The sequence below is a fragment of the Camelus ferus genome, chromosome 14 (genome assembly GCF_009834535.1).
Source record: "Camelus ferus isolate YT-003-E chromosome 14, BCGSAC_Cfer_1.0, whole genome shotgun sequence".
NCBI lineage: Eukaryota > Metazoa > Chordata > Mammalia > Artiodactyla > Camelidae > Camelus > Camelus ferus.
In genome coordinates, this window is record NC_045709.1 from 27,496,357 (window position 1) to 27,509,229 (window position 12,873).

Sequence of the window (12,873 nt, forward strand, 5' to 3'; positions counted from 1 at the left end):
GTCCCATCTCCACGTCTGGGGTGACAACTCCACTCTGAGGGTTAACAAGAAAGGCTTTGGAATCAGATAGACTTGGATTCAAGTCCCACCGCGGCTATTCTTTTATGCTATCATTCTAGTCATGCCTTTAGCTGGTATTTATTGAGACACATTAGTGAATATTCAGAAAGTGCTCCCTGCCTTCCTCTGCCCCACCGGGAGGTGTGTCAGACAATAAGAAAGAAGTAAAGAGAACAAATGAGCAAATACTATAGCATGTTAGGATGCGCTGTGAAGTGGGAACCACTGGCCATAAAGGGTCACAGAATTGTGTGTTTGTGTGTGTGTGTGTGTGTGTGTGTGTGTATTTGCAGGGATGGCACTGGTGCAAATTACAATTTAAAAAGAGGTCTTGGTCAAATCTCTCCAGGCTTCAGTGCGGTCATGCATAACGGGGCGATATCAGTGACTCTCTCAGAGGTAAAACAGACAGTGCACGTCAGGGCTGAGCTCAGATACTGACACCCTGCAAGCGTGGAACAAACCGCAGCCCTCCAAGTGAGAATGGAAAAGGACACAGTTCATTTTCTAACTCAGGGGACATCTTTGAATGCCAGTATATTCAGGGTTTTCCCCCAAAGCAGCCAGCTTTTAAGAGCAGAGAATACCCAAACTGCATAATTCTGTCACAGAAGAGCATTACCCCCAGGCTTTCAATGTGCTAAGACACAGCCACTCGTAAGCTTCTTCCAGAAAGCCAGTGAACCAGACACAATTGTAACGTTGCTATTACAGGGTCATAGAGACCAGGGGAGTCTTGAAGAGGCTGTTAGCAGAAGCGTGACCCTCAAGAAAGCTCTTGGTGAGGTTTAAAGGAAAGTGAGGAAGACATTGGGTCCTGAAGGAAACATAAGCCTTTTTACACCTTTGTGGAAAGTTTAGCAACACTGTCATCTGCAGTAAAGTGGGAACTGGATGACACAGTGGACCTGGGTGATGTAAGTAGGGAGGTTTTTAGGGTGTAAAAGTGGCCCCCTAGATTCTCCCAGCTGCCTACAGGAAAACAGATAATCTAAAGAAAGAACTATTAACTATAAAGGAGCTTGGACTTCCTGAGTTTGAAAATAAAATTGTTTCTCACTGCCAGGCCATCCAGATAGCAAAAAGCTCTGAAGTTAAGAAATGATTTGTAAGCAGAGAATAAATCTCGGGCATTTTCAGGGAAACATGATCTAAAGATGAAGCCAAGGTGACTATAAACCCCTTTATTAAGACCTCAGAAAGATTTAAGGTGGCGCTTCACTGGACCCTTTCAAAGTAACAAAACCACAGTACTTCTAAGAATATCAAGAGTATTGCCCCGCAGAAATCTTGCAGGTAAAAAAAAAAAACAACCAAAATAAAACAAACAAACAAACAAAAGAAACAAAAAAAACATAGAAAAGAGATTATCTCAAAAAGATTTGTGGATGTAGCTTTTGACTAATGAAGCGGATTATAAATTGATTCATAGGAAACTCACAAAGCTTTTAAAGGAATTGTATCAGCTATGCCTTGAAAAGGGTAGAGTTAATACAAAATAAAGAGGCTATGGTGCTTTAAAATTTTATGAGCAGGAGTCAAGCTGAGAAAACTACCAGCCCCAAACAGGAGTCACCTCTTGTGGGTGAGGAAATAATATCCAAAGGCAAGCCAAAATTCCAGAGCACGGCCTTAACAGCTATGGAAAACACTTCCTAGACACTGGGACTACATCCTAATCAAGGCACAAACAACAAGTAGTATGGAGAACAGGTAACTTGTCTTCAGAGAGTTAGGGACAGTACTGGGGGAGCCCCACCTAAGGAGCTTTACCTGAGCAGCCAGGATACCTGGATCTGATTTCAATGGTGTGATCTGGGCCTCGGGCCTGACTTGATGTGATGATGGGCAGAGGCTCTAGGGGAGGGGCGGCGTGAGTGCCTCTTATATTTAGGTGGGATGTGAATTGTTTTGTCCAGAGGGTGGACTGTGGCAGTCTGTATTTTCTGAAAACCACAATATGTTCCCAATCCTACCAAGAAGTAGAATCTGTTTCACTTTTTAAAGCCTAGATGTGCCTTTGAGACTGCCTGGTGGATGGAAGTGGTGGAAGAGATGCTGCCTGACTTCCAAGGCTTGTTCATAAGGGGTAATACAGTGCCCGCCTGGGGCATTCTCCTTCCTGGCGCATATGCCTTTGACTCACTGATTCTCCTTAGAAAAAGTCCAGCTACCCTGAAGCTGCCAGGCTGCTCGAACCAAGTGGAGGAGCCACCTAGACACAGAGATGGCCCAGGAGTCCCAGTCCCCAGATGTCTAGGACACCAGAGATGCAAGTGACTGGCTTTCAGGCGATTCCAACCACCACCTGCAGCTTCACGGAGGACCTTGAGTGACAGCCACTCAGATGAGCTCACCTGACACCCAGAACCCAAGACAATAATAAAGTGATGACGTTTTATTTAGATATCTAAGTCTGGAGGCTGTGTTAAGCAACAATGGATAGCTGATATGATATTCCCTCAAGGCAATCTTTAGACGCAGAGAACAGTCTTTTTTTTTTTTTTTTGTATTAAATGATTATAAATGAAAGTAGCATGGCTTGTCAGGAAGTGGTTGAGAAACAGACTCTCTAGAATCTGACTGCCTGGGTCCAAAGCTCGGGCATGTGACATGGGACAGGACACACACCGCTCCCTGACTCAACATCCTCATCTGGAGAGGGATGACAGTCTCTCTCCATCAGGTAGTTCTAAGGAGTGAAGACACTCAGCATAGTGTTTGGCATGGATTAGACACTTAGCAAGTGTCAGCTGTCACCACCATCATCATGTTATTACCACAGAACCGGAAATTAATCACGAGTTCTGCAGAGCGTGGTCTGGGGTCCCTCGGTATCGGGTCACCTGGGGTGCTTGGCGGAGAGGGCGGGTAGCGCACTTCCTGGAATACCCTGTGACTGCCGAGCTGGAGTGTCTGGGCTGGGACCTGGAGAGCTTCCTTCTGCATCAGCCAGAATGAGACCACCACAGTCAGAGAATCAGAGCCTAATTTGGCTTCATGGCTGTTCCTGTGGGCGTGCGTGTGCGTGTGTGTCCACACAAGCCCAGGATAACTGTTCACTTGCAAGTATGGACTTAAGGGCTCTTCAAAATGAATTCACATGAAGAGTTTTCTTAACAATTTGTTTGAGTCCTAAGACTCACGGGCAAAGCATTTGGGACGAGTTGATGATGTCAGTGAGATGGGGTCAGGTGGACATTTCATGGTCACAGACCACCGTTAGGCAAGTCTTACTGTCCTGACAGTAACTTCAGGGATAAATGCCACATTCTCAGCCCTCTCATTATTTCTTAAACTTGACTCTTACTGGAGTTACTGTGTGATGACTTGTGTCATTTTTAAGTTCTGTTAGGAGATAAAAATTTTCTTGTATGAAATACTTCCCCTTTGAATTTTTTGCCAAGGCATGTCAGTGACTTTGTACAAGACACAAGTTATCGGGGCCCCTTCTCACTCAGACTGAGATGCCTGCATATTAAATATGTGAGAAAAAAGAAAAGAGAAGCTTGTATATCAAGAAAATATTCATACAGCTCCATTTCCCGCAAAACACAGTTTATATACATAAGTACAAGAATGGGTTAGCCGTGTGTCTTAATTTGGAAATACTGTTAGCTTCCTTTTTTTTTTTACTGTCTTGTTTATATATTTATTCTAGAATAGCATTTGGACCACAGTAGGCACTTAATAAATACTTATTAAGAACAAATAAATAAATGTTAGAGAAATATATTTCTTGTACTGCTTTCATGAAAGTAGAATTCGCTTCTCATCAATCAATCAAAACGAGCACAATTTGGCAAGATCCAAAGTGTAACCCTTCATGTTTGCTGACTTATTTTTCACAGAAGCCCCTTTATATTTTCATCTAACACCTGAAATATGACAGAAATGAGGTTCTCCTTGAACGCTGCCCTGAGAGCGTGTCACTGGATGTAACAGGAGAACGTGACTGTCTGTTTCACAATCTGTCCATTCAACACGTATGGATTCAGTGTATTCCACGAGCCTGGCCTCTCCCCGAGGGCCTCGGAGACCAGGGGGAAGAAAAATGGCCACACGGATTATGACAGAAGCGGAGTGACAGCATGGAGAAGAGAGCGCCAAGGAGCACAGGGAGGCTGCACAGCGATGAAAAAATATGGATTCCTCCTCTGCTGTTATGTCTAAGGGCTGGGCTTCTGGAGCATGAAGGAGGGTGAGTGAGGAGGTCACGCGGCCAGGGTTCAGTGTTGGAGCCTACAGCTGCCCAAGAGAAACGTGACCATCCAGTCGTCGCCGTGCTGGGGAGAAGGCCAGCACGCTGGATTTAAAGACTCGACTTTCTAGAAAAGCTCCCAGCTCGGAGCTCCCTGGCAAAGAAAAAGTGAAGTGGGGACCCTGGTCTTCCTTTCCTTGTCTCCGTTTGCAAAGAGCAACCCCAGACTTTTAAAAATCAAGCTTTCAAATAGTTGGCTCCAGCTTGTTAACAGTTTGCAAACAAGTGTTAAAATTTACCGGCCCATAAAACTGGTTCCAGCTTTTCAGGCACAAAGATAGTGAAAAAAACCCAAGCCCTCCGGCCCGCCTTGTTTTACGACTCCGTGTTTATTGGATGAAAACCTGAGGGAGAGGCACGTGTGGAGGGCTGGACTGCAATGCACCCCGACCACGGGCTCCTCCAAGACTCTTGGCCTTCATTCTCCGCGGATCTCTTTTCACCTGACAACCTTCTGAATGGATCAGCAGTTTTGCTTGTGAAGGAAAAGGTCTTGAACTCTACTGGTGGTTCTTGTTCTTGTGAACAGTGTTCACAGAGCATTTTTATCAATGAACAGATTTCCTCCCTAACTTTTGCAGAAGAAGGATAATTGTGGGACATGTTACTAGGCGCAGAAAAAAAAAACAAAAACAAAAATAAAACTCAGCATTGCCCTGGTGATAGAAATAAGAATTTGAAATCAGTGCTGTCTGCTAGAACTTTCTGGCAGGATGGGAAATTCCACACCTGCAGCTGTTGAGTACTTGGAACTAAGGACTGAGGCACTAAATTTTAAATTTTATTAAATTTTAATTATTTTAAATTTAAATGGCACAAGTGATTAGTTGCGACTTTCTGGACACCTTCAGCAGGAAGGTGGGACCAGAGCCGCTGCTGACGACCTGCTTATTGAAATCCAAGGCACTGCTGATCTGAATTTAAGTCTGATTCCTAAGCTACAAAAACTAGCCGGCGCACCTGCTCCATCCCATCAATCAGGTGAATTTTTATCCTTAAAGGCCCATTTAAAGCACATGCCCAAATGCAGGAGTTTGCCCGCAGCTGCAGGAGGTGCATGGGTGGCTGCAGGGGAAGCAGGATGAGGAGGAAGGACAAACATAGCAGATGCTAAAAAAGGAACCAACAGCAGCCTCTGAAGTGTGAGGTCCCCTGGGGCAAGGCTGGTTGGGAGACACCCAGAGCATCTCAGAGCCACATGGGAGCTGAAATGAGGTTCTGAGAACCTGCAATTTATATAGAAGTCTTGCAAATCTAATGGTCACATCACGTATTGTAAACAGCAGCCTTAGGAGCTCAGCGCCTTCTCGCAGTAGCTGGATTCTCAGAGTTCTACACCTGTGGCCTTTCTTGCTTCCTCTTTGTAACCACTTTTCCCCCCTGTCATTTGCTTTTATATAGATTTTTATCTCCTGTGGTTCTGGAGTGACTTTTTTAAACTGAGGGGTTGTTTTGTTTTGTTTTGGGGCTGCACATGAGAGAACTCAACTTTATACTCAACATTTTCTCTCCTTTCACACCTATGTGACACATTGGCACCTGAATTTCTCCGAAATCTCAACTCTAGGACAGGTGAACATTCCCTGTGCACACAAACTGAAAGCAATTTTAGACTTTCTGGATATTTTGAGTCCTCCTTATCCAAATCTAGGGTTTATTTGGTGTTCAGGTTTGGGTGGCCTCCATCTTCCATACAGTGAAACTTTCGATCTTTTTTTTGTATTGTTTTTTTTCCATTTCTCATGCCATCTTGAGTCTTTATTTCACATTTTCCCATCTCATCAGGCTTAGCCTTTGAGATGTGGTTCTTCCTTCCCCAATATGCCCCCCAGTCTCCTGTTTCTCCCCATCTTTTTGAGATATGCACTGTAAATCCACTGCACTGGTCCGCAAGTACTACTGGTGGAAACGGGACCAGCCTGCTTTCTCAGGGAGTGTGCACAACCCGCGTGGACTCCGAGTCCCTCCTGGTTTGTGGAGTCCTTTGGGAGAACGGGAGAAAGGCGTGTTTCTGTGGACAGCCCTCGCTTTCTGCCCAAGCTGCCATCACTGTGCACCTGAAGACTGTCCTCCAGACGATTTCTCTAACGTCATGTTCCCCTTTTGTCGTTGTCCTTGTTACCAGCGATGCTAAAACACACACACTTGTACTCTTCTCCCCAAAGAGATGAATTTCTTCTACCTCTCCACCTAAGCATTACCATAACACTTTCTGAATGATTCTGGTTTGAGGCTCCTCATTCAATGCTGAAGTTGGGATGAGAGTTAAAGAAATGATATATAAGTAGCTTTTCCCTAAGAGGCTTAGAGATTTGAATAAATATTATTTATATTTAACGATTAAAGGGCCCCTGGCAAGCCGACAATGGATTTAATTCTATTAAAAATATATTAGGGCAACATGACTGCCACGGGCACTCCAAGACCGGAAGAAAGTCAAGCATCTGCGACTGAGTTGGGTGGACCCCTCCCTGCGGCGGGGGGGGGGGGGGAGGGCGGACCCCTCCCTCCGAGGGTGGACCCCTCTCTCCCTCCCTCCCTCCCGAGGCTAACCTTCACCTGCTGAGTCGCTGGCTGCAGCCCACAGGCAGGCGCTCACAGCCTCATAGGAGGCGCTCAGCCGCGTGGTGGGGTCCCTCTTTGGCTTGGGCGGAGGCTGTTTCCGTGGTGACGGGAGGCCACTGCTGTCATCGAGGCCAAACACCGAGTGCAGAGACGGAGACCGGGTGGACGCGCCAGCCAGGGACTGGACCAGACTGTCCACCACCATGGGGACGGGGACGGAGCTGCAGTGGAAGTGCCTGGGTCCACCCTTGTCTTCAGCTCTGGAGGAGGGTAGGAAGCAGAAACACGGCCCCACCAGAGAGACCCAGATGCATTATTCAGACGGTAACAATGAACCAGTTCAAGCAGACATAATCAAGGCTTTTTGGTAAAGAGCTTCCTGCAGCGGCTGGAGGAGGCCTGCTGGTCACGGCACACCGGGGAAAGCCGCCCCGCCCTTCCAGCCCTGCTTCAGGATAAACACGCCCGCGGGACGCTCATCATGAGCACTTAAAAAACATCTCACACAAGCGCAGACGTCTCAAGGAGGGCCACGTGTGCTCTCAGGCATGGGCTGAAGGAATTGTTCACACTCTGATTATTAAGCAAATCAAAATGCCAGAATTTCGATCTGAATGATAATTTCTGGGAAATCCATCTTAATAGAGAGTTACTGATGCATCAGATGCTGGAGGCCGTCACTGCTTCCCCTTGCAGAGGAGGACACACTTTACTTCAAACTATCAGAGACTCACATTCTCCCTGTCTCTCTGTCTCTCTTTTCCTTGCCACCTAAATTCCATCAGCAATTATTTAATTATGTGCAGAGTTATTATTTTTCTTCTATTACTCCACCTGGTTGCCCCGTGCCCAGGGAACTGCGGGTGTTCAATAAATAAATAGGCAGATGCTTCTTCACTTAATTTTGTATCAGGCAAATGAATACATAATGAAACTGAGAAATTGGGGTGGCTGGTTAGCTCCAGCAGAGAGGATAATAAATATTATTCTGGAAGTCATATCAAATTAATAGTTATCTGGTTTAAAAAAATTCCTCTGGCTTCACATGTCAATGTGATCATGTGCCAAGGAGATGCCAATGTGCTCTTTTACAAGCAGTCTCTGAGCGTTTGTTTTTGTAATTACATCTCTGTGCAGCAGGGCACCAGCAGGGCTGGGATCCACTGTGAGGCCGAGTCAGACGCCCGTGTAGAAAATGAACTAGCTGAAGATGAAAGCGTGGCACTCAGTGGATAATTTGTTTTCCCTGTAATGTTTAATTACAGTTTTCCGTACAAAGGGAATTTTTTCAGTATTTAATCACTGAGATATTTGAAGCTAATTAGTGAGAGACATCACCATTTCCGCTTTAATAAAAAATCCTTTGACACAGGCGGTCAAGGCGAAGGGGAACTGTTTTCCGGGAGAAACCACTAGACTTTACCAAGTTCCTAGGGAAAAACAAACATCTCCCTGACAGCAAATTAGGGCAGAAAGCACCCAGGTCCTTGGCCTCCCGGGGAGGGCTGTCAATCATGGGTGTCATGGAGAGGCAAGAGCGCTGAAGCAGAGAGGGGCCTGGTGGGCCCCACGTGTCTATTCCAATGTCAGCATCCGTGAACTTCAAAATAACACCTTCTCCAAAGTGCTCCTCCTTGGCAAAGATGTGAGCCTCTCCCCAGGAAAACGCAGCGCATGCCACTGTTGCCTGATTTCACCACGCTCACGGTTTTGGCGTGGCGTCTCCACTCTGGGGAACTTCAGATTTTCAGAAATTCCTGTGAGTCAGCCTTATATCCATGACACTTGCATAAAGACAGAGAACCCAGCTGTATATTTTCACTAAGACAGAAATATTAGATGCCTTAAAACTGTGCTTGAGATGGTAAGAGAGGCAAGCATTGTAGGGGAAGCAGTTATTTTATGTCATTAACTAGCACACAGAGCATCTATTTCATGGAAGGAAGGCCCAGGAAAAGCATCCTTTCAGATGTCAGGGGGTCTCACCTAACACACCGTGATTGCACACAGGCCTGTTCCTCTCAGTGCCAGCACATCTGATGAACTCTGGGTCAAGGGCTAGTTCCTTCGGCATCTTCCAGCTCCACGGGACCTGCTACAGGGGTGGCTGCAGGCGCACACAGTCTGGCCTTACCTCTTAGCTCCTCCACCTTGCGTGGTCCTGGCCTCCGCCTTCTCTTCGTGGAAGGTCGCGTTCACTTCGCGCCGCAGCCGGTCGTTTTCGCGGGCGATGTCCGAGGCGTTCTGAACCACCAGGGCGTCGTAGGTCTTCAGCCCCATGTCCTCTGTGACCTGTAGGAAGCTCCTGATGGACGTGACCTCCTGCTGTGTGATGCTCCTTTTCTGATGCAGATGCCGGCGTGCTAAAAACCCTCTTATAACTTTGGCAAAAGAACACAATCACGGGTCAGTCAGACGTGAGAAGCAGAAGCAAGAAACCCAGAGGGAAAGCAACAGAAGTCACTGATACATTCATGTCCGGGCAGCTATGAAATAAAGCGTATTGAACCCAGACTAGGACTTGACTGAAACACTCTAATCTTGTGTTAAAAAGAGATACCTAAATTCAGTGATGATAACACTAGAGGCAAAAGTCCTCACCCCGGATGAGATGGTGCAGGTAATATTATAATAATACCACATTTCTTGTGGTAACACAGGCCGGACATTGACGGACTGCATTCAGATCAGTGGGAAAGAACAAAGTCCAAACCCAGAGAATTCTGGGTGGAGCTCCGACCAGACCCTTTGGGGATGTACTGATCACACTTTGTTCTAACAGATTCTAACAGAAACGTCTGAGGCTCACGAAGCAGGCTTTGCAGACGCTACACACGTATTATTAGCAAGCCTGTGTGCTGCACCTCAGAAACGGACACATTGTAACTGACTATATACTTCAATTGAAAAAAGACTGTGACTCAACTCCTAGAAAGACTAACACTGCCTTTAGGACCCCAGGAAGAGATTGTGTAGAAATACGGGGCATCCTTCCTGCTTTCCGGGGAAGCAGGGCCAGAAGGCCATGTACGCACTGGGGGTAACAGGTAAATGAAGACACTCTGAAAGCACTGATATGTCAGTAACAGGTGTTAAGACTTGAAAATTAAAATCACGCCCACCACTTAAAGACACTGCCATGAACTCTAGTCCATCTTGTTGGGCACAAACTCAATGATCATTAACGTTCCAGTGTCTCCATTTTGTGCCCAAAGGAAGAGAAGCTTAGTGAGGCTAAGAAAACAACTCCAGGTAAACACAACCGGCAGAGGCTAGAGGTGGATTCAAATTTCTGTCCTGATGAGACCAAACTCTGCTGACCGGCCGTGTAGCTGCAGTCTGTAGCTTTCAGGGAGCAGAGCTCAACAGGGAGGTCGCAGGCGAGCACATTTGGGATCAGTATGAGGAAGAACTTCCTAACAGTGAGCACAGGTTGTAAATGCATCAAGCATCTCCCGGGAAAGAGAGTCAGCTCTCAGCCCCTGGGCACACTCAAGAAGCAGGACGACCCCTGCTCAGGGAGGCCGTGACAGGTGCCGGGGGAGGAGTTCCGGTTCGGGCCACTTGATGCTAGGACGCATCCCTTGTAAGTTTCTAACGGTGGAAGGAGTTGTTTGGATTAAGGGACGAGCTATAGCTGCAGGGAAAACCACTTCATTCACATCTGGAGGGGACATCCCTGTAAAACGTTAAGTGCTTTCAAATATTCCCTGGCTATGGGACGGCAACTGCGCGCGTATCTGCATGTCTAGGATATTCAGACGCCTTTCCTTGATCGGGATGTGGAAAGCTGTACAACTTTCTATACTTATGTCTTCAGAGGCAAATAATAAGCAGACATCTAAAACTCACAATGCATTTTTTTTTTTCAGACGGCAATACTAAATGTTTAGTTCCTTCGAAATGTGGTTGTATCAACTGTGAAAACAGCCGTGCTGAACTAATCTAAAAGAGAAAATAATTAAACAGTCAAAGGTACCATCAGACTTTCAGGAATACAAAATGCGGAATAAAATGCAGAAATGTTAACCAGGTGACAGGCACACCGAGGGAGAGAACTCAAATTGGCCTGCTCACTTGCTCGTTCTTCTTACATTAAAAAGACAAACTGAGACACTGACTTTCGGAAAATGAAGGTGAGGGTACATTCAAGACGTTTAATCTCTTGGAATAAAGGGAAGATTAACGTGGACCCGCCAGGCTTCTGACTTCCAACTACAGCCGGACCTTCACTGGCTCCGTGTTTACCCAGGAATCCACTGTCCTGCGTCTGACTTGGTTTTCCCACACTTCATGCTACCAGTCTTCAAAAAGCCTTTAAAGTTGTTATACCAGTTGCTAAAACGTGGTATCTTTTATAAGAGATAATACAGATACATTTGCCGCAAATAGATAATTGATACTTGTTCTTTCTGATAATTTCATGGAGGATGGAATGAATGCATTACAGTCAGAGGGGAACTTCTGTTAGGAATAATTTGAAGTTGAAATGATTAAATTTAAGATGGAAAGTTACAGCTGTCTTCCACCCAATATTGACAAAGAAAAAATGAGAACTCTAGAAAAACTGGAAATGACTCCTAGATGATATAAATTCTGAGGAAATTTCAAACTAGCCCCAAGTACTGAAGCAACGGCTCCAAGAAATGTAAAAATAAAAATCAATAATTAACGCTTTGCATTGAAGAGCCTGTAATTTAAAAAAATGCTTTGATAGCCATTATTTCATTGATGCAATGGGAAGTTACGGTTTTTATCTTGATGCCATTTTTTTCAAAAAGCATTCTTGATTTTTATCATTAGAGGTGAAGATGGAACCAGAGTCCTGCTCACTTCCTGTCTTTCAGGTCCGTAGGGCACAGTGATTTAATATTTGTAACCCACTACGAGAGAAATCTCTGGTGGGCACCCCTGAGGGAAGACAGGGCACATACACATCCTTCACGCAGGAGGATTTCCAGGGGAATCTGACACCCGCCCTGTGTGCGTGTAACGCAGGGTCCGGGGGAACTCTCAGCTGACCCCGTGGCCGAGGGGCCGAGCGCTGGTCTTGTCAGCGGTCCCACTTGCAGCCTGAGGTGTGTTTTATGGGAGGCACAGTTATGATTTTTAAAATGTACTCATTTTCGATGGTCACTTGGGTTTCAATAAAAAAAAAATTCTACATGGACTCCCTCAAAGTTAAAATGAAATAGATACTGTCTGCTATCAAAGATAACAGCCCAAACATTATCACCCCTTCACGAAGGAAAAACGAAGGCAAGGATTTTCCCAAGGCACACGCAGAATGACAGTGAGGAGGTCTGGCTGCTTGGGGTGGCAGTCCTCCAACTCGAGCGGACCCGGGGGCCGGCTCTACAGCAGCACCTGAGGACCACGTGGTTTTGCTGTTGGTTGGTTTTGGTTTTTCCCTCACTGTGGGTTGAAAGGCACACTCCTCTTGTCCTGTGCTTCTTGAAGGATCAACAGGCATGAATATTTTCAAGGTGAGGGATGCATAAATTAAAAGATATGTGTATCCCCTCTTCCAAATCATGACTTAGGTGAAAATTTGATACAGAATTGCAGACGGAATGACATCCAAACAAAGCAGGAGCCGAGCCTGCACACTGATTTAGAGAGGCAAATAGCAAACTTAGCCATAAAGCTCCCTAAAGTCCTAAATTTATTTATTTGCCGGAACGTAGTGTCTAACCTTAACTTTAACCCTAACTCTAACCCTAGCTAACCCCCGGGTTAGGGACAGATGGACACAGTGCTGGGTCAGGGTCCACTATAACGCAGCCATCACGAGCATTTAAACTCAGGGGTGCACTAAATGATTTTGTATTTCACACCTCAACAAAGTTCAGAAACGTTAGTGTGGAGTTGTTACCTTTCTGGCAGGTGATAATTTTTCTCTGCAGCTGCAGGCACAAGTCATTTAGCTGGTTGGCATGCCAGTGTTTCAGAAACACTTTGCGAACTCCGATCTAGAATGCAAACAA

At 45.8% G+C, this 12,873-nt stretch overlaps 1 protein-coding gene across 1 annotated transcript in view; it reads right to left on the minus strand.

Annotated features, from left to right (window-relative positions):
* MYO16 (myosin XVI) overlaps window positions 1–12,873 on the minus strand; it is a 437,171-nt gene that overhangs the window by 56,430 nt on the left and 367,868 nt on the right. The window contains exons 29-31 of the mRNA XM_032496671.1: window positions 12,762–12,858; window positions 9,021–9,267; window positions 6,875–7,146 (exon numbers count right to left, since the gene is read on the minus strand). Coding sequence (XP_032352562.1) covers window positions 6,875–7,146; window positions 9,021–9,267; window positions 12,762–12,858 — 616 coding nt within the window. The remainder of the gene's footprint in view (window positions 1–6,874; window positions 7,147–9,020; window positions 9,268–12,761; window positions 12,859–12,873) is intronic.